Here is a 27,666-nt window from a genome sequence, read left to right on the forward strand (position 1 = left end):
TCAACTCCTTTCCCAAGACAGATAACGTACATCCTTATGCTTGTGAATAACTGACACCCTGCATCTACTAATCATCCAATCTGAGACCATGGCTAGTCACAGTGACACGGCATTTATTAAGATGTGGAGCACACGAACAGAGTCATGCAATCACATCCCAGTTTTACAACATAGAGCAGACAGCCCTGATGTTCTACCCAGCTGACAGGTGCCACATGTTCATTGTGCTCAAAATGAAGAAGGTAATTGTCGAGGTTAGATAACTCTATCAGTGGCTGTTAGGTAAGTTTATTATCATCACGTGAGATTAAGGATAAAGGTAGCATTGATATGCATCAGTATGTACCAATGAAGATTATTCCACACACACACCGGTTTATATCAGAGGCCATAAAAGTTCAAAAATCAAAGGCTTACGACATACGAAGATACTGCTATTATATCATGAGACAAAATGAGATGCAATTTTGCCGGCAAAAACTATTTAAAAAAAGCTCTTCACACTCATGACATTACAGGGTCATTAGTATTCTAAGCTATTCTTGTAGCTTGTAACCTTTAAATGAGTTAATTTAATTACATTATTATGGTGTTTATTGTCACTTAACCAAGCAACTCAATCCCTGACCAGTGTTGCATCAGTGGTACAGTCATTTGTCACCATGAATTCGCAGGGTGGACACTTTCCTTTCAGAGGGCAAAAGCATGATGCAAGACGCACCTGCTGTTGCCTTCTGCAGGATGTGTTGCTGTGTTCGTTGCCCACGTTTATTCAGGATGTCTAAAATAGCAACTGACTTCCACTATAAACAAAACAAATCATTAAGAGTTAAATGGTTGTCCAAAGATAAATGATTGGAGGTCCACTCTAATAATGTTGAATGAAGTTCATCTTCTACATTATTTAAGATAATGCATGTACAGTGTTGTTGTTGTATTAATGACCTTTATATTGCACTTACTTGCACAAAGGTTTAGCAGCTGACTTCTCTCAGGGATGTTTTTTTTAAGGCCATCGCCCTTAGTTACCTTGTAAATCCACATTATAAACTCACTCACTGTTTGTTTCTTTATGCCTCTTTTACTTTCTTTTCTCACACACCCTTCACCAGAAAAAATATGTTTAACTCTTCAGTCTATCATGTGTGTCACCTATTCTGATGTGTAAAACTATCACAAGAAGCAATACCCATTTTCAAGCAATAAATATGAAGAGACTCAGGAAACACAGACAAAGCACAATTTGAAGGGGAGTATATTATTTCTTTGGACAGTGTTGCACTAGTTTTTGGGTTGGAGAACAAAGCAAGCAACCCCTTTAAAAAAATCCGTCTGGCCTCACTGATCAGATGATTTCACAGAGATAAACAATTCTCATATGCCAACAATTAGTGTCTCACAGGCTTGCTATATTTTTTCTTTTATCAATTTCATCACAATTATACAAAGACCCGTGGACTAAACAATCTAAACTTCAGACAATAAAAGCAACATTTGATTTTGATTTACTAAAATGGAAACCAGAGAAATCAGACTCTCTTCATAGTTCCTAGTAGAACAAGAAAATAATTATCAATAATCTCTAGGCTAATATCCATTTAAATAATGCTCCCTCACTGGCCAGCAGAATTCAGGCTCATTTTACAGGTAAATAAGAAAATAAATACATAATTTAATTAAAATAATCTTTGTGGCATAGATTGTCTTCTATTTTGTGTTTTCTACCATACTTAATATTTGTCCTTTACATACATATTTCTTCTATTTTAGCCACATAATTACAAAACAATAACATTCTGTAGACAGAACTTTTTTTTTTCATTAACATTTCACGATAGATAGTCATGACAGCAGAACTGACCATACTAATCTAAATTACCTAAAGTAGGACAAAGTCATACAATCTTAATCTTCTTAAACATGTTACTCTAACAAAGGTCCATTAGACTTTTCATTTCCAAAACAAGAAAATACATGAATGCACTATGAAATGATTTGAACAATTTCAGATTTATGCAAGCATCACTGTCCTGCAATGTCTTCACCTAACACTTACACTGAAGTTAAACTATTATACTGTCCTTACCAAGTTTTTCTAACAATTTTTCACAGCCACGATTTTAACAAAGAGGAGTCAAAAACAGCACTTTACGGCACAAAAATCACAGTACCGGAATGTAGAGTATGTTCAGCAGCAAACCATGCAAACGCGGTCACACCCCTTTCACTCCCACAGCTAGCTGCATACACACACAAACACACACACACACACCCTCCACCATCCAAAACACACACACGCCCATAAAAACACACACACACACAAAAAACGATAACAGACATACACACTGAGGTTACAGCTACAACAGTGTACACTGTCCTACGCTAACAGCCCCAAAAAACAAAGTGTCTAAGATGGTGCGTCAGAGGTCACACGGTAACAATGCAACACGACTACTGTGACTATTGTCACTGTCAGCTAACCACCAGGATCGGTTAGGGAGGATTGGAGAAAGAAGAAAGAATCAAATACAGTGAACTGAAAAACCAAGAAACCAAAACAAGAACGCAAAAGTGAAAATCATACCAAACGTAAGGCATTACATAGAATCATTTCATTTATTTGAAATATCACATTAGCACTGTGATATTTCACAATAGTGGAACATGTCAGCTTTGTATCATACTTACAGTATAATACAAAGCCCTGTAGTTGCTCTACATAGTAGAGTTTCTGCTCATATGTGTCAGAGATATCCAGATTGACTATCTTTATGCATTATGCAAACAAAAAAAAAGTTAATTTAACACATATCAGAAATGGAATAAAGCAAATACGATGTGGGTTTTTTTTTTTGTTTTCTGGGTAAATCATTTCAAAAGGAGCTTTGCTGCTGTAAAGCAAGTGTTAAATAAGGCTCATTAACTCACACAAAGGTATGTGTGTCAAAGCAATATACTGTAAATGTTCCTGGGTCAGATATTGCTGTAGTGGTTACCACTGAAGTTGGCCAAGCGGAGTTGGTGGCCAACGATTTATCAACTAATTCTGGCAGGACAGCTTTGCTGTTAGCTGACAGCTAGCCTCCCACACCCATCACATCCCACTGCACTGATTTGGCGGTCTATTTAAAGGCTTTTACGCTCACATTCTCTCTCTGCGCTGACATGTGCTGTGCTGCTGCCATGGCTGCCGGCCGAGCCCCCTGAACCTCAGTCTCCACCCACTTTGGTTCTGCTCTGTTTTTTTTTCACGCACCTTGGAGGGACTCTAATCCCATTGGTGGATCATTTGAAATGCTCCCTGTGTGTTATGTATGTGTAGCACGTTGCTGTGTAATGCATACTGAATTTCCAAAGCAGGGCCTATCCACATGAGTGGACCAATACTGCCAAGTCAAACTGCATGGCTATCTCCATTTGTAAATTTGCAGAAGCTGATAACACATGTGATTGTTGACAGAGCTGGTGATGCTTCCGCAGAATGTTTTGGAATGAAATGCTTTTTTCCACTACGTCTCTCAGTCTGAGCAGATTTTTTTACATAACAAATACATGTTCCACAACTAAAGCAAACTGGGTGATTTGTGAGCAATATCTGTGTCAAGTTTGTCATACTCCTTGTCTCAAAAGCTGTCGTTGATATGCAGTCTGCTGATATGACTGCTAGTAACGTCAGTGCAGGGTTTCAAATCATTGTTGCGATATTGGGAAGATGGTTTCTAAAAAGCATCAAATAACCACTCTTGTACTCTACATGACTATAACATCCTTGAGTATTTCCCAATGCAAGGTGTCAGCTCCCTGTACTGTCCACACCTGAGAACGGACAAAGGTAGAAGAAACACAGGACAGAGTGAAAGGTTTACAAATAAAAAATATACAATGTGCACAGCTTAATAGAACAACTCAAGGCAAAGTAAGCCTTCTGGACGAACCAAATGGCTGTTCCTGAAAAGGATGGCATCAGAAACTGTATATTTTCTTCACAGAAAACATACAGTGTAGTGGATGTAGTTAATAAAAGACACAACAGTTGGTTATGTGACCTGTGACAACAGCAGGACTAGGTTGTGCTTCACACCCCTGAACCCTCTGTGTCTTTCTCCTTCTCCCCAGGAGCAGATGCCTGGCTGCTGCTGCCCTCTGCTGGACGTCCTGTGGACTCACTATCAGCTGTTGTGGCGCTGGACGGAGCACCATCAGTGACATTGAGCACCTTCATTTTGCTCTGTGGGGGGCTTCCAGAACGGCTGCGGCTGCGACTGTGGCTGGCGCTGTGATGGCTGCGGTGCTTGGACTTGCGTGGACTGGGACTGCGGGACCTTGTCTTCATGAGGACGACAGTGCTGTCGTCCTCTGAGCTGAAGTCAGAGCTGTCAGAAGAACTGGCGTCAAGACCCAAAGTGGGAAGCTGGATCTGAGGACAGATGAGGACAAGAGTGGGATGTCAGAGACAGAACATGGAGAAAGAGCAGCACAATGATGTAATAACAAGAATGTTGAGATGCAGATGGGAACAGCACCAGTAACAGCATACAACAGATGTAATGTTGCCCTCTTGGAGGTAATGTATTCGATTGCTTCAACCTCAAGAAAGAAATGCCAGAGTGCTGTGATTACCTGAAATGGCTCTGTTACACCCACAATGGTGCTCATGTTGTTGCTATAGTAACCCAAGATGAAGTCCCCTGAGCCTTTGGGCAATTCCTCCTCAGTAAAGGTTACCTGGAAAACAGTTAGTCAGACGTCTATTAAATGTGAAGAGAGAATAACCTCTGAAGAGAATTCAGCACGCAACCAGATTACCTGATGTTCCTGTCGCTGAAAATCTGCCTCCTCTTGCTTCGCCCACACGTATCCCACATAGTCCTTATGGTGCTTGAAACCCACCTAAGGGGGTAGCAGCAGAATCACTGCTTGATTAAAAGTGGTAATGCACAGACGTATCTGTTATGCTACTCTTCTTTATATGCTACTTACTAAGCCAGTAGGGGTAAGACCATTTACCTTGTACAGTCCAATCCAGTCCCAGGAGCTGCGAGGGTAGTTGGGCGCAAGTTTGAATTTTGTTGTGGCATCAGCAATACTATTCCACTCATCCTCCACCATGAGTGTGACCAGGGGAACATCCACCTTGTATGGGAACTACAAAAAAACATTTAGCATAAGCGTTTATGCCAGAGGTGTCGAACAAAGGGTCCAATCCAAAAAGTCCAACTCATATAAAACGCTGCTGCCAGACTCAACTCGTATTACGAGAAGCAACCACATCACAGAGATCCTTGCTGTCATTCACTGGTTCCTTTTGAGTTTTTGATTTGATTTTTACTGCATGTTTTTAAAGCTTTGAATGGGCAGGCTCCTGCCTATATCTGTGATCTGCTTTATTTTAGCTTTATTATCGCACTTTGTAACTTTGTTTTGAAAGGTGCTATATAAGTAAAGTTATTTTTAATCCGGCCTGACTTTGCACACACACACACAATATTGACGCACTTGTGAAGGCGAGGAGGTTTCAGGAGCAAGTTAAATAATGAGTACCCACTTCATGTAAACTGCTGCTTCAGAGGCTTTTCACCCTGACAGAACACAGTTCTCAAAAAAAAAATAATGAATACTTATTGTGGTCATATTTAAATATTGTCAATCAGCAGCTTCAGCACAAAATATCTGTTTCAGACTTCTACCTTTAAACATTATTGGTGGAACCCTGCTGCTAAGGCACTGCCATAACTTATTATGTAAATGGTTTGTAAGGCAGGGGATAACTGAACCTCCTTCCTCAGCCGCTTTCACTTTAGTTTGGTGTGGTGATGCCGACATTACTACACAGGAGTGGAAATGTATGAAATGAAAAATGCACATGTATTGACAGTGAGTAGTGGACTGACTAAATGTTGAAAAACTGAGCCATGCTGTTGAAGTTGCACTTATTTTTCTTTAGACATCTCAGTCTGTTTATTATCTGTTTTTTTTTAATGGATGAAAGTTTTCAGAATGTGCTTCTTTACACTAAAAGAAAGAAGAAGAGAAAGAAGAAATATGGAAGTGTTGTTATGTATATAGGTTATTATGCAATGGTCTTACTGGTGCGGCCCACTTGAGATCAAATTGGGCTGTATGTGGCCCATGAACTTAAATGAGTTAGACACTGCTGACTCATACTGTGCAAAAATACTGTAGGTTTCTAAGATTAACTGTGGACTGAGTATTGAACCTCAGTACTGACTGAAACGTGTTGGAATCAAAAACACGCACATATTAATAGTGCTGTTTAGGTAACATTAGAGCAATTATTATAATAATTAAATCTCTGATTTAAATCATAGCTTTGTCAAGTTCAAGCTGTATTTTACTCAGGCAAAGTTCCCGCAAAGCATGTTGAGCTCAAACAACATTAAACATTATTTTCATCACTAAGGTGGTGAAAATACGACTGGTAGTGAAAGTAAGTATTTTATTGTTGTATTAGCATCAGTGTCAAGAGATTCCAAAAGTGCATGCACTGTCTCTACCTCTAAGATTTAACCAACACACATATGGAAAGGATAAAATGTGCCCTTAAAGACAGGCTCCAATTCAATAAAACCTGGAAACCCCTCATGTCATATCTTGCAACCACAAATCTAGCACAACAGTTCAAACTACAGCACACACACTGTACAGCAACTGAGATGACTGTAGAGTGATGGGTCTCTGTGGGTGGAGGGAGGTGGGAGGACTGGAGAGGTGGTGTGGGCATGGCGGGTAGGCCTGTGATTATGGGGATAATGGTCAGCTTGTTATTCTATTTTTTTTTTTATTGTTTTATATTTATGTAATTGCACCTTATTCAGTTTTAACTATATATATATATATATATATATGTGTGTGTGTGTGTGTGTGTGTGTGTGTGTCAGGTTGCCCTCTGTTCTCGTAGTGCTCCTAATGGCATTTGCAATAATCCACTGAGCCTAAACTAAAACAACTGATCAGAGCCAGGAGGAGTACGCTCTCACTCCATCAAGCTCTTCAGTGTCTCAGTGTCTTCAATACGTTGCTTCAGAAGAGGCTTTGCAGACACAACAGCTGAGAAACATCCACCAGCAATGAAAACACTGCCCATCCCTCCTTTGTCAACAGCGTACACAGTGAAGACAAGTAAACAGAAGATGATGTGGGCCTTCGTATGTGAAAGTGAAAGCAAGCTTTTCATTGCTGGGCTTCTTGTGTTTACTTGTCTCTAACACGTATGCTGTTGCTGGCAGAGCAGTGTGCACTTGTGGACTGAGCCCTCACAGACTTAAGTTGTATATTTACAGGCATCTCTTAAAGTCTGCAAGGGCAGAGATTGCAAGCGGCTGATAGACAGCCCTCAAGACTGTTTTACTCGTTGCCATGGAAACATTCAACTATCGCTGCTGTCATATTCATATATATTACATATAAGCTGATGAACAGTGCCTACTCATCTGTCCCTGTAGATAACAAGATATGAATCCCACGTAGAGCCTTTCTTTGGATTCAGCCTTAGAGACTCCTCCTGGCTCTGATTAGTTGTTTTTGTGCAGGCATTGTAAATTCTTGTAAATGCCATGAGAATCACTTGAAGGGGCCAGAGGAACAGGATTTTTTTCAGATGATCTCTTTCAGCAAACGTGACACTAAGTTATCTTATATTAAAGTTACCTACTGTTGCTTTAATTCATCTTAATAAAGTACCCTGATGTGTCTCACCTGCAGGGTAAAGATGGAAGAGACTGGCTTGTGGTCACTGATGGTGTACTCCATGTGACTTCTGTAGTAGTGCTGTGTCACTTTGGTCCTGCTGGTCAGCCCCGACATGGAGCTACGCTTCCCTGCGCTGAGAGCAGCACCGGCAGTAGCAGTGGCTCTCAGGCGCCACAGGATCCGGTCAGTCCAAGCTGGTTTACGCTTCTTCCCACTGGGTGGAGGACAGAAAGAGAGAGATGGAGCAAGAGGAAAAGTCAAATCAGTACATGGTGAAAAAAAACGAGGCACTTTCATGCTCGCCCCGGGCTACTGGGGACCTTTCAGAGAGGGGAGTATAAGTATTACTGAGCTTGGCTCTGTGATATCTGGTCAGTGGCCTAGAAATCATAACAGCACCCCTGGCACCACCAACCTTGTGTCGTATGTATCTGTTCCAACATCAAACTTGTAGGTGGGAGGGAATTTCAGCGGCCCTTCTTGGAAACCCTCCAACACTGTCTCACTGTCTTTGGCCATATTGAGCTGTGAACATGAGGATAAATAGACATAACTCACTGAGGATTTCTGTCTGGCACTTACTGAACGCTCCTGTAACAAGAAAGTGTGTTTCTCTACTGCCATCTAGTGGCATCACCTACACAATGCATAGTCCACCAGACAAGAAAGACAATTTATCTTGTACTTCTTGTAATTTTAGCTTGAGAAAAATGTCTTTACAAGCAATCTGATCTGAAGTTAAAATGTTAGGGTGAACAGTTTTTGGAAAAACAAGTCAACAACACTAAAGGTATACTATGCCGGCTTTTCCTAAAAAACAATGAACTCATTCAAAAGCAATACTTCTCAATCATCACTTATAACCCACTATAATTGTGTGGCAGTATGTTTATCTGCAGAGACACTGCCCTCTGCCTGTATTTTTTTCTTATTATGCTATGTTTGGGACATTCCTGGGCACGTTGCATAGGTGAGGTCGGGACCTTATAAAAAGATTATGCCCAGGTGCAAGACCGTAAGCAGCACACATCCAGGAGGGAAAAAATGCAAATATAGCGAGGCAAAAGCCAAGCAGATAAAACTCAATATAAAACTCATTTACTAACTGTAACCAACGATGCCAACATAGTATACCTTTAAAAACTGTCAAAAGTTAACCTGATGTTCTGAACACTGAGGGGGCACGTTGCGTATCAGAAAGACCACATGCAGAGTGTTACATTTCACAGACTTCAGTCTTTGTACAGAACATTGGGAAACCTTTATCTTTTACCTGATCCTTTTCCAGCAACATTGTGAACTTGTTGTTGTCGATGGCTGATTTTACCACTTGCATATCCAGGTCATTGATGCGGAAATTCAGATCCCCAAACCAGAACACCACACTGTGAAAAAACAAGTTATTTTCTGGAGCATACACAAGTACGTTAGCATTTTTCCAATGCTGATTGTGACACTATTTTTCTCATAAAACATATGGAGAACAAATATTTCCGAGATTGTTTGTAACAGAAGTGCAAAGCTTGTGCTGACTTACTCATGGTCAAGCACCCCGGTGGCAGCCTGGCCCTCAAACTGCTGCTGCTGCAGGATGCTCTCAAAGTCTTCCATGCGCTGCTCGGAGTTTTCCATATGAGCCGGCAGGTGGCAGTTGAGGAAGCAGATGGTGTGGCCAAACACTGACATGCGGGCACTCACACCACCTTTATTCCCCTGAAACACAATCAAGCAGAGGGGATGTTAAATAATATTCAAGAGAGGAAGGCTGAAAGAGAAATAAAGCTTTTGTATTAATCTTCTCATCATTTCTCAAGAAGCAAAATTAAATGGATTAAACCACAATAGTCAGTGATGGAAAAGTGACTAAGAGTTACTGGTATGTCAGCATTTCTACTGTATTGATTGGTAGTTGTATCTTTGCCACAGACAAGCAGGATGTTTACTCATTAATGACCAGTAAGGAACATCATCAATATTTAATGCTAACAGTAAAGTGCACTGTGGGAGGGAGGAACAAGATGAGTCTGTGGATTTCTTCCCGCTGTTCTCCCAACTGCTCCGACCCACAAAAACACAAAATATGTTTAAGTATAAAATCTGCAGAATGTGCTGATGCCTGTCTGAGTTCATACAAGGATGACTTCACTTAAAACTGAATTTCACAGAACTTTTCAGAAATCTATAAAAGCAGTGAACAGGATCTAAGTTCTGTCTTAGAGCAGCAGTTCCCAACATTTTTCCTTAAGGGACTTCTTTTCTATTATTGAGTAAACTGACGACCCCTGATTAAGTGACATAGTTTATGGATATTTAATATTATATTCAGTGTATAAATAACTTTACAGAACAACTGATAAACAGTGAACATCTTGAATAATAATCTGAACTTTAAAAATAACAATTTTATTTCGTTTTCTTCACAGAAATGAATAAAATCTCGAGATATATGCCTACGGTATATTCTAAAAAAAAAAAAGTTTTCTTACACCCCTTAAAATCAAGAAGCTTTGGTGACCCTTAGTGGAGGTCAGGACCCCCAGGTTTGGAACCAGTGCCATGCCATTGTGTTTAATTGTAGCAAACACACATATTTATTTACCTGTTAACATTGAACTGGTCTTTGTTTTCATAAAACTGGATGAAAGAGCATTTGGTTGGTGTGTAGTTGCTTCAGCGTTCCATGTACAGTATATGTTAGGTCATATGTACTATATGCTCAGCACATGTAACACAGAAAACATCTTAACCAGTTCTAAAGCAAACAACACGCACTGTTTAGAAAGCAAGGTGAGGAGGAGTGTAGAAACTGTGGAGGAAAATTAGTGTCTCTCAAATCTTTGTGCATTGCGAGTGTTAGAGATATTAGCTGTAAAGATGTCTGTCTTCTTTTGAATATAAAGGAACCAGATTGCACTCAGCTTGTGGTGCTCAAAGTGATAACAAATATACATTTGAAAACTCAACAGCAATGTCTCTTTCCAGAAATCCTAACCTGGTTAATCAAGATAATCCACAGATCTTGTTGTGAGCAGTTTCATGTAGGAACTACTGTATTTTCTGTCTACCGAACTACACCTGCAAATCGTATCACCACACAGATGGAAACTGTCCCTTAAAAACCTAGTCAGAGCTTCCAAGTGTAAAACATTTCCATAACACAGTGCTGATCACAGAATGTTATCAGTCGCCATCTCACCCAGTAACCCCCCAGGCCAGTGCGGGTGGTCTCAGTCTGGACTCCGCGGAGGAAGGGCAGATGGAAGTACTTGGCAAAGACCAGCAGTAACAATCCCTGCATCCGCTGGGAGGTCACCTGAGGGACAGACATGTGAGGAGAGACAGACAGGAGGACAAGGACAGACAGACATAAAGAACAAAATAAGATAATATGAACAGGTGCACAGTGAGCGTTATGAAAAGACACTTTGCATAATTCTGAAAAGAGAGCGGTGATAAAGTTCTGGGTAACTGCAAAAATATCTTTATCTCTGGCACTAAAATTTGAATAAACAAATTCTCTGAGTCCAGTGTCGCTGTGTGTTCATTTCTGCTGCTCTGCTTCACTTTCTCCCCCCGACCTCTTTCTACTTCTTTGCATTTCCATTTTACCCTGTAGGAGCCAGCGGCCCAGCTCTCCCACTACATTACATGAAGCGCTGCACATTAAGGAGGCCATAGCTTGTGGTCTACCCTCGCTGTGGCAACAAACCACTTTGTAGAGAAAATATGATGTAAACGCTGTGGGCACTTGGTGGTCAAAGGTTTCCTCTCTTGAAGCCCTCCACCATTATCTCAAAAGCACTTGCCTCTTATTCTGCTATATAATCATATGCAGATTTTTGACATTTGTGCACCACTGGTATAAAAAAAGAAATGCACATATATTTGTACCGTACAACAGGGGCATGAATACGACACGTGCATTGTGGTATTTGCATGCTATCTCAATCCCCTCACCTCACCAGATATTTATGTTCATCCAGCTCCCTCTCCCCTTCTCCAGTGGTCCACACATCCCAACCCCCAACTACAGGCAAAAGAAGCATGATCACACCCGCCTGAAATGCCCTGTGGGCAGTAATGGAGGCACACATCTTTGCACGTGACATAAGACCCGCTCGCTTGTATACTAACCGTCTATTTGAACGTAACGTTGTTGCGTAATAGATTCTACTGAACCGTAAAGTGGACCCACTTTATTTGTTTGCAAGGACAGAGACAATGAGTGTGTGTATCTGTGTTTGTGTGTAAAGTCTGAGAGAACAAAAACAGTTTGAGGAACGCACGCAGATATGTCCGTCAGCAGGTAAAACGATTTTAATGAGGCCTTTCAAGCATTTTTAAAGGACAAAGCGCTTTAAAAATGCTTGAAAGGCCTCATTAAAATCTTTTTACCTGCTGACAGACATATCTGTGTGCGATTCTCAAACTGTTTTTGTTCTTGCTGGATATTTATTTGGACTTACGCACCAGGAGGGTCAAAGCGCAGTGGTAATTTTTGAACGATAAAGTCTGAGAGAATACACCTTGGCCTGCATGTACTGTGGTTGAAAAGCATTTTTATCAACATCAGTGAACACTGGAGGAGCTCCTGAAGGCTGCCACGCTACATTTAGGCTTAGAACAGAAAAGACATTTAAGCCCAAAGACAAGTGTCTGTGTGTGTGTGTGTGTGTGTGTGTGTGTGTGTGTGTGTGTGTAAGTCAGTGAGAGGGAGAGGAAGAATGCATGTGTGCAGTGGTGTCTATTTGACCTTGTTCAGCACACACATGACTAAAGAAGTGAGCTGTGAGTAACATGTGTGAAGCCTGGGAATTTGCAAAACAGTTCAGTGGAAAACAACGGCTTATTTATTCCAGTCTCTGATAATGACGACCACAGAAACATCAACACCTTCCTCTGTTGTTCGTTACACAATATGTACACTAGCGAACTTCTTTTTTTTTTTTTCATTTTTTAAAGAAGCTGAAAAGTTAGATTGATTTATTAAAATATGTGCTTAACAAGTGAGTATTTTAAATCACATGATTATTCCTTATCTTCAGGTGGGTCCTTGTTATTCCAGTAACAAAAAAATCTACAAAACATGATCTCACCTAAAACATTAATCATATATTTTTAAAATATTTCAAGGGTGGCTCAATTTTGTGAGTATTTTTGGATCATTCTGAAGCTTTTGAGTACTGCTCCTCATATGCACTCAAACCAAAAGTTTTGGTCATAGTATGTATGTTTTAGCATCAAAGTGATATTTTCACAATCCCTTCTAAAATCTGTTTGTGCCCTGTAGGTTTCTGCATGATGATGTTGCTACCTATAGACCCATTACTGCTGTGGATACCATGTTAATTCGGCTCTGAAAGTCACAAAATATACACACAAACTAAACGATCAAGTCGTTGGTAGATCAGCAACTCCCGTGTGCTTTGAGTTAAAATTACTGTTTCTGTAAATAATAAAAATAATCTAAATATAGTGTACTCTTGAACAGATATTAACTGTTTTTAGTTGGACCTTTTTTTTAGGTTTATTAATAATAAAACAGCTCCATCTTCCATCTCCAAGCTCCAATTTCTTAAGACAACACTTTCCTCACTTGGCATGCTACATGTCAGCAATAAGCACGTGTCAAGTTGAGGGAGGGGAGGATGACAGTGCTGTGACCTACGTCATTGCTTTTTGCTAACGGCTGAGTGAGAGTTTCCGTTTCAAAAACATGGAAAAGAATGTAGAAGGACCCGCCCTTTAAAGCAGCAGTGTGTAGGATTTAGTAGCATCTAGCGGCGAGGATTGCAACCAAACAAAACTTCTTCCATGTGCCGAGCATAAAATCACGCTTAGGATTTCTTTAGTGTTCATTGTTCAGGAGGTTTATACCGGGAGCCAAATTATTCGCAGAGGTCTCTTCCTCTCCAAAACACGGACCAGGTGACTGAAACTGGCAAAAACACTAAATAAAGCAGTTTCACATTACAAAATAGTGTCTTCCCAGCACAATTTGGCTCGTCGGAGACGGGTCACTGGACTAGCATCTGCTAATGCGTGCTCACCGTTTTGTCTGACAACTTAAGATCCAGACCTTCAGGCGGTTTTTAGCAGGAGCAGAATTATCAGCAGAGGTCTCTTCCTCTTCAAAACAAATGGAACCACTGATTTAAACTGGTAATAAGACTGAATAAAGCTGTTTCATGTCACAAAATTCAATTTCTTTCAATGCTCTTGTTACGAGGGGCTGCTTACCATGATGGCGGACGTGAAAACACAAATGGCCCTATTTGGAACGAGTGTTGGGTTTGTCTATCTTGGGCTACATCACTGTATCCTGTGTGCTCGGACTGGCTGGCTCTCCTTACAATTTTGCAGTCTTTTATTGGCATTCTCTTGTTTACAAAGCTATTCTTGGCCTACCTCGAGCGTACATGTGTGTACATTAAGCAAAAAACTGAAAATGTCTCTGCTCTCTGTTCACAAAACTTGTTTCTATCTTCTGTACCGAGGGTACGTACAGAGTTTAGCAAGTGAGCATTTGTGTATGCAGCTCCTTATATGTGGAATCTTCTACAGAAGGACTTAAAGTTGCTCTCATTGGTTCCTCTCGGCTGTTTCAAAGCACAGTTGCAGGATTTTTGTACACAATCTTCTATATGTCAACGTCACGGTGTGTCTTAGACTGGTCTTTGTAATCATGTGTAGTTGTCGTTTTGCATTCTTATGGGTAATTTCTAGTATATACTGGCATACTTTTTGGCTTTTCCTCATAGTGTCCTTATTTTGTGTTTTATATTGCTTGTTTTAGAGCTTTACATTTTTATTATGTATTTTTGTTCCTTGTTGTCTGTCTGTAACTTGTGCTGCTGCCTGTCTTGGCCAGGACAATCTTGTAAAAGAGATTTTTAATCTCAAGAGGTTTTTTCTGGTTAAATAAAGGTTAAATAATTAAAAAAAAAAAAATAAATAAAAAATATGGCAGTGGAACACTGCAATCTTCATAGACAAGGACCCACTCCTGTGTAGATATAAACAGCTCATTCTAAGATCATGAAAACACTATAATTCTTATTTTTAATGTGATTATACACGAAAGAAAACATTCTTATTATATTATATTCCATTTTAGTCAATATATCTTCCTAAATCTTACGCACTGGACCTTTAAAATGCGTGTTTAAGTGCTTTACAGTGTATATGAATCAAATGCTGAGTCACCACATTTTGAGAAAAGGTCAGTCCAATAAATCCCACAGCATACAAAAAGCTGTGCTGCAACATATTCAACAGAGAGTGCCTTATGGCAGAGATTAGGGACAGAAAAAAACTGTCTTTGCTAATTTGTGCATTTAAATTGTGGCTTACTCAAACAAAAATTACGTTGATAATCAGCAACTGTGTCGTGAACAGCCTGTGTTTCTGCAGCGAAGGGCTGATTTGAGTAATTCTTGTACTTGCAGCAGTTACAGTTTGAGCCTGACAATGAGTCTTGGTGAGCACCATCTCAGAGCAGTAAGAACTGCTGGGGTGTCTCATTACTGCGTGTCTGTCCACCACGTCATGACTAGACAGATTGCTTCTGACACCACCTGCATCTCCCTCTACGCAAGACAAACTGCAACCCATCCAATTTACAGCATTAATATCCACATGAAGTACACACAAAGGTCACACAGAAATGATTTTAACAAGGTTTACACTAACGTAGCACGCCATGGTATAGCCGGGGGCTGCATCAGTCTCACTGTCGGAGGCCCATCAACGCTGACAACAACGCAGTCCAAAAATAAAACAGCATCCTGGGAGACATTTGTCTAGCTCGTACAGCTCGACAGCTGATTCACGCTCGCTGGCTCACCATGCCAACAGTGCCGAGCATCGTTTCAGATGCGGCCAGACGAACACCAACCACAGCTGCGGTATGTGCCCTTAACAACATAACACAAATACCAGCACACCAAACACTTCTTGAAAAGAGAAACCTTTTTGATGAGGTCTATATGAATGTGGCAACATCCCTGTGGATCTTTAGCATAAATATGCCCTTGCTTATACTGTCTTATCTGATATACAGTGTGTTAGGATGTATTTGCTTCATCAGATTCAAAATGTGCATTACATGAAACCCTTTGCACTTCTTAGTTTACTACCTCCCCACAGTAGGTATTATCAGCATTGTGACATAGAAAGATAGAGAAAAAGGTGCAGGTGTGCAGCCATAAAGGCACACAGTAGAGAAACCATTAGACAGTAAAGACATGACTTTGCATCATGAGGTTGGCAGACAGCGGAAGATAGAAGATACGCTGACATTACTCGCCTGTTATGAATTATCACCCCTCCGTTGCTCGGGGAACAAAATGAGCCGAAACAGCAGCGGAGGAGCAGAAATCTCATCAGCGATCACGCAATGCGCGCGAGTCTAAGCTGTTAAGCATTTTACTATGAGAGTGTGCATATGTGTTGATAATAAAATGCCATTACTGACCAGCACATAACCAAAGGGGCTGAGTCTCTCCATGCAGACCTCGCTCCACTGGTCTGTGAAGAGGACATCTTTCAGCCTTTTGTTAATCATTGAGTTCACTTCCTGCAGCCTTGAAGAAAGAACAACACACAACAACATACAGGGGTCAACAGCCGACAGAGGTGTAGGAGCAGCAGATGAGTGGGAGCTTTGATAATGTAATGACGGATTAATAAAAGGGAAGATAATTGTACAGCCGTAAGGAGAGAGACATCACCGTGGTTCTGAACTGAGCCTGACTGCTCATTAGGGGCACTGTTTGAAGTGTCGATGTGGGACAAGCACACATAAGTGGATACTTCAGCTTTTATGTGGAGGAAACTGAATGCACCACAAAACACTCACCCGATAATGTACATGTCTGTGTTTCCATCACCCACATTCAGCCCCAACAAGGAAGTCACGTCATCAGGTGGTGTGGCCGAACCCACGTTCCAAGTGATGATGTGCAGCCTGTTAGAAAAGGGAGTTATGTAATGTCTCTTACAACATACCTCACTGTTATAACCTACAGACTCTGAGTGAGACAGCAGAATGCTTGTGTGAATACAAGTAATTATAATGTCATTAATTCAGTCATTCTGATTCATATGCAAATAAAACTGCATAACATTAGCGAGGAAATATTAACATTTTGTAAAAACATCAGAGGTTACAAAACTGAGTGTAAACTGATGATGCTGATTTACAGCAGCTACTGTTTCCATTAGCTTAATTAATACCTCAAAGGGACAGTTCAGCCAAATATTTTTGTTTTATTTCCTCTCACCTGTAGTGCTATTTATCAGTCTACATTGTTTTGGTGTGAGCTGTCGAGTGTTGGAGATTTCAGCCGTAAAGATGTCTGCCTTCTCTGTAATATAATGGAACTAGGTGGCACTCAGCTTTTGATGCTCAAAGCGCCCAATAAATATAAAACTCAACAGCAATGTCTCTTTCCAGAAATCATGACCCGGTTACTTAAGATAATCCACAGACCTTGTTGTGAGTAGTTTCATGTAGGACCTATTTTTCTTCTACCAAACTACACCCACCAACCAAATCACAAAGCACAGGGAAGCATGCATCTATTCATAGACCAGGGGCTCGTGCTCGTGACAGCACGAGATGTAAACATTAATGGCGTCCTCCTCGGCTAAGCTGTCATGTTAGCTAGCTCAGTGGTGCTAGGTGAGCGAGTAGTAGATGCATTCCTCCTTCTAAGCGGTGATACGGTTAGTGGGTGTACCTCAGTAGAAAGAAAATAGTCCCTACATGAAGCTGCTCACAACAAGATCTGTGGATAATCTGAGCAACTGGGTCATGATTTCTGAAAAGAAGCATTACTTTATTTTTTTCAGTGTATTTTTTGGAATTATGTGCGCAGAGTGCCATTTAGTTTCTTTATAATAGAGAGAAGGCAGACATCTCTACGGCCAATATCTCCAACATTCTGCAACTCACACCAAAACAATCTAGGTTGATAAGTAGCACTACAGGTAAGAGGAAAAATATGTATCTTTAATTTTGGGGTTAACTGTCCCTTTAAAGTCCTGAATCCATTTCTGACACTCCAATAATCTGTTTAAACCAGATGTAGCCATATTCCATCTCCCGGGGGCTGATTTTAATTAATTTTAAGTGGATTTGGAAGCTTTAGAGGATGCTGATTCGACTGGATTGGACACAAGTATACACAATATTATAAGTAGAAAATAAATCTAAATTACTCATATAAATGTGAATGTGAGGGTGTGTTTTTGCTATGTTGGCTCTCTGATAGTCTGTTGACCCACCCAGCCACCTGTTATCATGAACAGGACTAGCTGTTTAGAGAATGGATGGAATTAAATTCTGTACATCCCAACCCTCCTACAGTATATGTTATGTTTAAGGACCTATATTTAATGCAGTATTTGCAGTGTCAGGAAAACTATTTAATATTTTCCCAAATTAAACATATAGCTCTTCTCTGCTTACTGACCAAATTGAGGCAGTGTAACAGGATGTAGGACATTTAGGGGCCATCGAGTCACAGTTGTCTCAGAGCACTTGAGGTTCAGCTCCCAACAGAGTTACAAAAATGTTCTATTAAAAGCTCCCTGTGCCTGCAGTGTTATCATTAAACCTCCACTCCCATGCAGCCACAGCATGCTGTCGCTGATACAACTGCTATCTAGGGTTGCAAGTTGTCTTGTTCATTAACATAACATGCCTTTAAATCTGACTTCAAGATATGGTATCAGCTGCAGTTTTTAAATCTGCGTTATGACACTTCTGTGGGAAAGATTCTCATTAATTTAGCAACATTATCTGTTCCAGAAATCCAGTTTACTGTGCAGTGATTCACTACCTACTCAACCTGTGAGTGATTAGAGACACACCCTTATGAAAGAAGGAACATCATGTGGGAAAGAAAAATAAACCTTAAACAGCCCATTTGTGTCAAAATGAGGTCATCCTTCTAGGGTTTAACATCAAAATGTTTCCATACCTAAAATTGATCACATTATGTAATTTTGAAATTTACTGTATCCCATGAATCCTGAAATATTTTTGGATACTGATATCATGAAGACAGATTCTTCACTTAAATTATTTGGTTGTTGAATTTGTAAAAATAAAAATAAAATAAAATAGGGGATGTAAAGGTTTCCTGACACAGAAACAATACCCTTAAATAAGTATGATCACAGTATTCAGCAAAAATCACCATCACATGTTCACTATAGACATGTAGCTTGTGTGACTGTCAGTGCATACAAATAAATGCTACATGTGTCAGGCTTATTTTTCTCAGCTCTCTGGGAAAGAAAGGTGACGTTAGGGCATGCTGAGACATGCATGTTGGGACACACAGATGAGTGAACTTGCCTGAAATCTTCCACAGTCTGGGCCTGAGTGTCAGCTGTACCTGCGACAGAGAGTGCTCTCTGTGCATGAGGGTTCAAGTGAGGAGCCACAGGCCTGCTGGCAGGTTGGTGGGGCACTGAGGCAGCCCTAACCGGGTGGTGGCCGGGTCCTCTAGGACCGACCTTATCGCCGGGCCCGATGCGCTCTCCTGTGGGTTTGACTGCTCCAGGGCGAGAGGGCTTGGGACGACTTGCCGCAGAGCCATCAGGAGTGCTCTCGCCTTGGTTAGCCACTGGAGTGGGGCCAGCTTTGAGCTCAGCTTTGGGCTCAGCTTTGGGTTCAGAGATGTCTACAGAGCCCTCTACTCTGGCGCTTCTCTGGGGCCGTCGAGGCCTGGCAGGACCTGCAGACTGAGCGGCAGTGGGATCTGTGGCTGGAGCTGCTGTGTCTGATGCTGAAGCTGGAGTCGTTGTTAAAGCTTCTGCTGCTCCCTTTGGGTTGTCTTCTTCCGTTTGGCTTTGGTTTGGATTATCTTGGTCCATTTCTTAAGATTTCTGTGAAAGAGAAAACAATACCAATGTTTCCACACGTGTATTTCAGGAATTGAACTCATACTCATCCAGAACATCTTACACAACTTCCCCTGAAGATAACATTATTGTGTTGCATCAGAATTACACAGAGGGATAAAGCAGCTGCCTCTGAGGCTGAAAAATGGTTTTGGTCTCTATAGCTAATTTTTACATTCATGACAAATGTACAGGGTGTGAATTTTTATAGAATTCAACCGTTTGCACTTTTTATTGATTCAAGTTACACATATTTAATGGCATGGCCTCTTTGAGTGACAGGCTGCCTGCGTAGCATCACTACAGTCTATGAGTCACATCCACCCCTCACTCATGCACAGCTCCAACCTCTTGTCCAAATTTCGTCACTTCTGGCTCCAGAAACCAAGCTGGTTACAGCAAAAATGCCAAACTCAAGGCTTCAAATCAGGGGTCCACAAACCAATTGGTGATGTCACGGTAGCTGCGTGCATGATTTTACAATCTGCAGAAGGGATTATTGTAGGGATTAGGACCAAAATCTCTGTGGCCAAACAATAATGATATAATGTGATACATAAAATGAATTTCAGAAGGGGCTATAAAGGTACAGAGATTTGGATCTGGATTTCTACGACTGAAACACTGCACGGCGCGACATGCAGCCTCTTTAACAAATGACAAGTCAGTTGAGCTAATGAGTGCAGGGCTGTCATGAGACCCTATTGACCCAGCAGGACAACTGAGTGAGTCATTCAGACTCCCACCATCGTGACTGTTCAATCACCTGCCTTCTCATGGCCAAGGGAACAGATGAATACAGCTGCACGTCTTGACAGAAGAAGACATTTGAAAAGACCAGAATACATAAAAACAACAGCAAGAGAACAAAAAGAGAGAGGGGGAGATGTATTCTTCTCCTGGTCTAACCTCTTACAGCTTCTGAATGGGAGATTTGTAGGGGGAAAAAAGCCTGGACACAGTTTATCATCCTCTCTACTTGTGCCTAAGCCGCCTGCCAGTCCTCCAGTAACCAGGGAGATGCTCAGTCAGTTCATATCAGCTCTGAGCACCTGCCACACACTAACGTGAGGAACCACTGCACAATCCAGAACAGCAAAAGTCAACAGCACGGAATACACAACAACACAGAGAGAGGGAGCTGCAGAGAGATCAGTCAGACACAGAGAGCAGAGGAGGAGGACAGGAATAAAGGAGGAATATAGACCCATTGATTCAAGTAACAATCCACTCCATTATTGCATAAATAAATGACTGCTTTGCTTTTCTCTGTTGCTGATTGATAGGACACGACAGCAATTTTAGCTTCCGCACACCCAGTTTATTAAAGATTAAAAAATGTCTGATTTGAATAACACATGAAGCATTTCACATCAGAGGAAATGCTTCAATGCATTTATTAAAAAAGCAATGAATGTGTGAAATAAGTGTGTAATTATGGCGATATCCTGCACTGCTGAAGAACCGCCGTGAAAAAAGATGGCCATACAATGAATGGAAAATCAAAAGAAACAGATGTTAAATCCCTAAAATGTGTTTCTATTTCACAAAAAAACTGAATTTCTGATAAAATGAATTAAGATGGAGATGTACAGGGTGGCAAACTATTTTGAAGTGTATCAAATCTTATTTTATAATTTTTCTTCAGCTAAAAACAAGAATTACTTTAGAGACAAAAATAAACAGAGATGGTATACCCATCACTATCCATCATCTCTAGCACCAGTTATTTTGGTGTTGTTGTTGGTGAAAAACTTCATTGGAAGCAGCATATTGACTACATCTAAAGTGGGTACCATGATAAACCACAAAAGTTTCCTTTAATATAGCTTAATATATCCCTATCTTTCCTGTTGTAATATCGTATGGGCCAAAACTTTTGTCACCCCCATCAAGCCACTCTTTCCTCTCCAGAATCAGTGTGTTAGAGTTCCTAAATTTTCTACTTTCAGGCAGCTTTCTGCTTTACCGTTTCATAAACTGAAGATGTTATCCATTTACAACATTAACAGATTGCGACTTTGTGAATTTGTTTACAAAACCATCTATAAGATTGAAAGCTTACCTATTTTTTTCTGGAAATATTTTAAGTTAAACTCAGATCTTCACTCTTATCAAACCAGCTTAGTCATCTTCACACTCTCCTTATTAAAACCAGAAAAAGTTATTTTTCTGTAAAATATTTCGGACCTGTAATATTAAACAATGTTAATCGGTTCCCAGGTCAGTCCCCATCAGTATTTAAAGAAAAAAAAAAAAATCTAAAAAATTATTTTTTTATAATCCTAGATCTGGCATTTAGGTTATGTCCAGCCTTAGTTAGGCTACTTATTTTGTTCTATTGATAATTATTTAGGTTCAAATTACTTTTCTTGTCTATAAATGACTTTACAACTTATTCAAAATTATATTCACTTTAATATTTCTAACTTAATTCTTATAGTAAGAATTAAGGGAAACCTGTAGTAAGCCTTTAGGGATAGTTCCATTTTTAAAAGTGGGGTTGTATAGGGTACTTACCCTTAGATGGTACATTACATACAGTAGATGTCAGTCAGCATGCCCCCAGTTTGGAGAAGCAGGCTTGAATTCAACATGGAGGCTACGCAATCTACTGCTGTGGAGGGGTCCACAATAAAATGTAATCCAATGTGAGTCCAGTGGGAAAATGAAGCCATTATACTGCTCTCTTCAAAGCCAGACTCCATTGAGAAAAACAGCGATTTAACATTGTTGAACACAGGGGCTGCTGGTCTACTGCTGCCTCAATCAGTTAGTTAGTTTGTGTTATTGTGTAACTTTGGTGTTAAAAAGGGTAAGTTCGGATTTACCAAAGTCACACAATACTACAAACTAACTAACTGACTGAAGCAGCGGTAGACCAGCAGCTCCAATGTTCAGTGGGCTAAAATGACTGTTTTTGCCAATGGAGTCTGGTAGGTTTGACAAGAGCGCGGATGGGAAACTGAGCCATTGATGCTTCTCTTGTCAGAACGGGCTGTCTGACAGCAAGTTAGAAATGTAACAATACTCTCAATGAAGCACCGACTTAAATGGATATTGATTTTTGCACGTGGCTAAAATAGGTTTTTCTGCTGACTCCATCCACAGTAGTACATCGCTTTGCTTCTGTGTCACACTCCAGCCTGCTTCTCCAAACTGAGGGCATGTTGACTGACATTTCCTGTATGTCATACACTGACTATGGATAAATACCTCATACAACCCCACTTCAAAAAATCCAAACTAACCCCTTAAGGCTTTTGGCCTCCGTAGTATGTTGTTATTATTTACAGTTTTTTTTTTGTTAACGTTCATGTTTAATGTGCAACATACAGTAGATGGGGACACGGTCTTGTGCTCGTGGACATGTCTGATCCTTAAAAGAGCTGATTTGGGCACAAAACCGTGGCAGCCCGACCCAGATCCATCAGTCAGCAGTGGTGGCAGTGAAACACGTGACATAGAAAACAAAAAATGTCTCAATTTTTTATGAGGGTGAGAGGACACCTAATTCTGTGTTATCAGGTGTAGAGCCAAATCATGGCAGGCATTAACCCATTATACTCCCTTCACGGTTGAAATGATGTCCCGTGCATTAGGGATATATTTTTGGTCAGCAGGGAGAATGGGTTATCTGCTCGGGGACAGCAGAAAAAACAGAGCCCCCTCATAATTATTCACATGACCTTGAGGAGACGGAGGCCATGACTTTCATGTGGAGAGGAGGGCTGCCTCTGTGATCCACATGTGCCCAGAAACATGCCAGTCTCTCAGTCCACCAATAACCTGGTGCCTGGCTGGGCATAATGTATTCCTATGGTCCATGTATGGCATTTAGTGGGGGGAGTGTGAGGGAGGGTGGCAGGGCACACGTGGGAGTGGGTGGGTGCAAAACGAGCCGAGGGAAGTGAGAGGGGGAGCCGAGCGAGACAGCCCATTCAGTGACAACACTGTGTCTCTTTGCAGAATGTCTCTAAATTGATCCTCTCACAGTTCCCTCTGGCACTGTCTATTTTTCCAAGCTTTAATCCCCCCCTTCTCCTTCTCTCTCCCTCTCTCTTATCGTCCCATTTCTCTAATCCTTTCTCTCTCCACATCTTCTCCCAGACTCTGTTGTTCCATCTCACCCACCTTCACTGCACGACCACTGAATTGCTCAGCCCACCAATTTAATGTTTCCCCATCCTATATTTTTCCTTTCACATCGTGCTGAGTGCCTACATTACTCACAACTTAACATCCTTTCATTCCTGTCCTCTCTCGTTCCCCCCGCGCTTTGAAGTGACACTTGTCCTCCTCCAGCAACGTGCTCTGTATTGTTTCCTTCGGCCAACCACCTCACAGTCACTATCAGTGACGTCGACATGCCACAGTCCCAGCGGCCACCGCCACAGCAGCCGGACATTGATCATAATCAACTGTAATGTGCTCGGGATCATGGGGGAAAACTTGAGAATGAGAACATGATTAAACAACGTGTGAGGAAGAAAAACTGGGAATGGAGAGGTACATGAGGTGATCATGATGATGCAGTGAGACTTTTTCTGCACGCCAAAATCTACATACAGTGCTGTGAATCTTTCTAACACTTTTTTTTTTTCATTTTCTTAATGCATGACAGAGCAAGGGCCAAATATTTGCCTTTCCGGGAACAGTGACGACAGACTACCACTTCTTATTCCCCTCACGTTCACCGAGGAGAGAGTGGAATGATTTGATAATAACAAATGTGTCATGGTGTTTACATGCGCCCTCCTGAGGGGGTGAGAGCTGAGAGAGCCAGGAAGGATGTAGTGTAACCCAAACAGCAGGCTCGAGCCAGCCTTCTTGGCTCCTCTGGTGGGATTATTTGACAACACTGATAGTTTTGTCAGAAGCCATATTTCAAGTCTTCTTTAGGGGTTAATATAAAGGAAGTCGTCTATATCCTTACATCTAATCATCTTTTATCCTGCCTCCTCAGCTCTGGATGGCTGCATTATATTTACAAAGTGTTTCTCACCGTAACGTTGATCACATTTTTCCCACCTCCTCTGTGTTTAATGTAGAAATTACAGCCAAGCAGAGTGTTGGTGTTCAGGGCCTCCAGGGCCATATGCCCCTGTGACAGGGATACTAATGATGACCCGGACAGAAATGACACGGCCAGCTGCTGCCACAGCTGTAAATGGCTCCTCCAGGTCCTAGTGCCACTGAGTATCACTCCCCTGTATCCAGGGGGCCTCATCTTTCTGTTCAGGTCACAGCCAAGGCTGCAAGATGTCAAGATGATTCTGCTTACAGTCTAACACTGAAGACACGTGCTGACAAAACAGTGTATAATGTCTGCACTGCAAAATTATACTGTAAGCTGCTATTTCAGATTCTGTCAATTAACAATTACGGAAAGCAGCCGAACGGAAACATTTATTTAGGCTTTATTCTGCTTAAATGGGTCTCTGTGGAGGAAAACGTGTTGTTATCAGATGCAGGGCAGCATCTGGTTCACCAAATAATTGACATGCATGCGTACAGTGCACAATGCCAGCTAATTGGGATAAAGATTTTCAGTCAGTCCAACATAATGTGTCTGTGAAGGAATCTGGATATGCAATGAAATACAAGGCAGCTCGGTTAATCAAAATGTTACTGAAATCACAATACGGCCAGGTGCAAAATCCAAATCACAGAAAGTGTTTCTCTGTGGCTGCCATCTTGTCCTATTGAAATTTCACTGGCTGCAACTTCTCTCTCCATTTCTCTGTCAGCGTTATTTCTTAACCCATATCCACCTCTCTTAGCCTTGTCCCCACTCATTATTAAATTGATGCGTGCTGCTGATTTGAATGAATATAAATCCTTGAATTGGGGGAAATTTAAGGCTGATACCGGAGCTCTGTTGCTAGGCTGTCACTCCATTTAGCGCGCCTCCTTAAGTCTACAATCACAGAAACTGTAATGTTTTAATAAAAAGGTAAAACGTGTCACAAAATACCATTATAAATGAAGCACTGTGGCCCTGCAGAGATACCCTGGCCTACTAATCATAATGTAAGGGAACATGCTTGCTTGGTACAGTCACTACAAAAATTCAGGTCATCATTTTTTTGTTTAAAATTTTGAGTGAAAATAAAATGCAAGAATTACCATTACGATTAAACCGTGACAATATCTGTGAGTATATAGTGTAGCTCTAAAAGCAAAGACAAAACTTAATTAGGGACAATAAAGGTTAATCCTCTGTGGCTGAACTGGCACATAAAACAGGCACAACGGATGTGTGCCAACGTCTGCATGTGCATGAAGCCAAAACACCATCTCAGAGAGAAGTCGGTTCATTGCCCACATGTTCCTTCCTGCTCAGTCACTGGTTTTTGAATGAGAATGAAGAAATATGGACAAAAAGTTGCAACAGCAGCCTCACAGTACAGTCGCTGCTCCACTGAGAGAACCTGTTAGGCGAGCGATTATAATCAGAGCATTCAGACTAAAATTAAATGCAGCATTCTGGAATCCAGCGTAGCTGCAGATTATTAGGCTCTGGGCTAAATCCTTCCTCAGTGCATCTATCACATTAGATTATATTACAGTAATCTGAATACTACCAATCACTGAAATGCACGCCCCTGAATGTATCATGCCATTTTAGCAGAGTGTAAAGACATGAGTCTGACACAGCTCCTGACCACACATAAATATGCAAATATTCCTGACAACATTCAGACGGCTTTCTGACAGGATGTGCCATTTGATATGTGGTATACGCTGTTATCAAACACCAGAAACACAAGTTCCACATTGCTGACTTTCAGGGCAGCAGATACTGGTATCTGGCCCATGGTATATTTACATACAGAGACAGAGATGAGTGATATCTCAGTGGAAAGAGGACAGCAGCAGATACAGTATCTGGCCTAATTACACTCCTGCTTCAAGGACATTTTTTTTCCTGTCTGAAAAAAGAGGATGAAGGTCATTTTAATTCAGTGTTTTGCCATCAGACATGATCTCACACACATGGGTGCTTGTGTGTGCATTAATTTGTGTGTGTCAGAGATGAGGGAGTAAACTATGAGTCTGTGTGTGTGTACACTAATGTGTGAATACCTGATTATGATTCATCAGCATGATCTCTGGCAGTGAAAAAAAGGTGAGAAAAGTGTGAATTTTAATAGATATAATGGCTTCACGTTACAAACAGATAGAGTGACATGTACCACTGAGCACAGTATCAATATCCCTGCTCATGTAGACACATCCACAACATGAGGATCAACTGTCAGGATGTCAGGTAAACAACAATATTTCCTGTGTTGATGATTGGTGTTTGTGCTGTCACCATGGCTGGTGATTGATAGAAGCTTGTCCTATTGCATTACTATACATGCCCCTGATAGGTTTCAAGGCTAAACATAACGCATGCTTGCACCTTTACCTGTGTTGGCTCCCCTGTGCTGAGGGTTTTAACAGCTGATGGATCAGGAGTAAACCGTTTCTGCAGATGTAGCGGTCGGTGTATCTCGGCAGCCTCGGTGGAGGATGTGAATTTACAGGAATTACAAGAAGAGGAAGTAAAACGTTAACCGTAAACACACTGAACTTTCCTTTCCAGTCGCCTCCCAGTTGAAACCATCGGCATCCCAGCGCCTTCCTCAGCAGGGCGACGACAGGGAGGAGGAGGAGCAGGTGGGCTTGGAGCGGAGCTGGCGACAGATTCGCCAGGCGGGCTACATCTCAGAAACACAAATGTCTCCTCCTGCGTTTAAAGACACAGGCTGCAGCAGTGGCAGCCGCACGCGCACGCCTGTGTCCTCCTGTGCCTTCCTCGTGCCCTTCAAAATTAAAGAGGACGGTCGGGACGGCACGAGACAGACAGGGCGCTTCCGTAAACGAGCAGCTGCTGCCTGCCAACCGTCTTCAGTAGATGATTACAGACCCCGGTGCACACAGAACCACAGCAGGTAAACCGGAAATATCAGGGCAATTACACACAAACATGCCCTCCGTTTGCGACCTAAGCGGATATTTCTATTTCTGTTACACGCTCGCGCACCGGCT

The 27,666-nt window shown here is 41.3% G+C and overlaps 1 protein-coding gene across 1 annotated transcript; it reads right to left on the bottom strand.

Annotated features, from left to right (window-relative positions):
• Positions 1 to 100: 100 nt before the first annotated feature.
• inpp5jb (inositol polyphosphate-5-phosphatase Jb) lies at positions 101 to 27,666 on the bottom strand. The gene is made up of 13 exons (XM_049579085.1): positions 27,044 to 27,666; positions 19,079 to 19,611; positions 16,571 to 16,678; positions 16,187 to 16,295; positions 10,907 to 11,023; positions 9,248 to 9,423; positions 8,984 to 9,095; positions 8,126 to 8,235; positions 7,717 to 7,924; positions 5,008 to 5,145; positions 4,807 to 4,890; positions 4,621 to 4,725; positions 101 to 4,417 (listed from the first exon to the last, which is right to left on the bottom strand). Exons 2-13 carry the CDS (start codon positions 19,597 to 19,599, stop codon positions 4,076 to 4,078), a joined length of 2,130 nt encoding a protein of 709 aa, XP_049435042.1. The 5' UTR covers positions 19,600 to 19,611; positions 27,044 to 27,666; the 3' UTR covers positions 101 to 4,075.

This window comes from Epinephelus fuscoguttatus, linkage group LG6, assembly GCF_011397635.1.
Source record: "Epinephelus fuscoguttatus linkage group LG6, E.fuscoguttatus.final_Chr_v1".
Lineage (NCBI taxonomy): Eukaryota > Metazoa > Chordata > Actinopteri > Perciformes > Serranidae > Epinephelus > Epinephelus fuscoguttatus.

Coding starts and splice junctions, on each gene's coding strand:
- inpp5jb (XM_049579085.1), bottom strand. CDS start 19,599: ATGGACCAAGATAATCCAAACCAAAGCCAAACGGAAGAAGACAACCCA. Junction 16,679..19,078: donor CAGACTGTGGAAGATTTCAG/GCAAGTTCACTC, acceptor CTTTTCTAACAG/GCTGCACATCATCACTTGGA. Junction 4,726..4,806: donor TTCAGCGACAGGAACATCAG/GTAATCTGGTTG, acceptor ACTGTTTTCCAG/GTAACCTTTACTGAGGAGGA.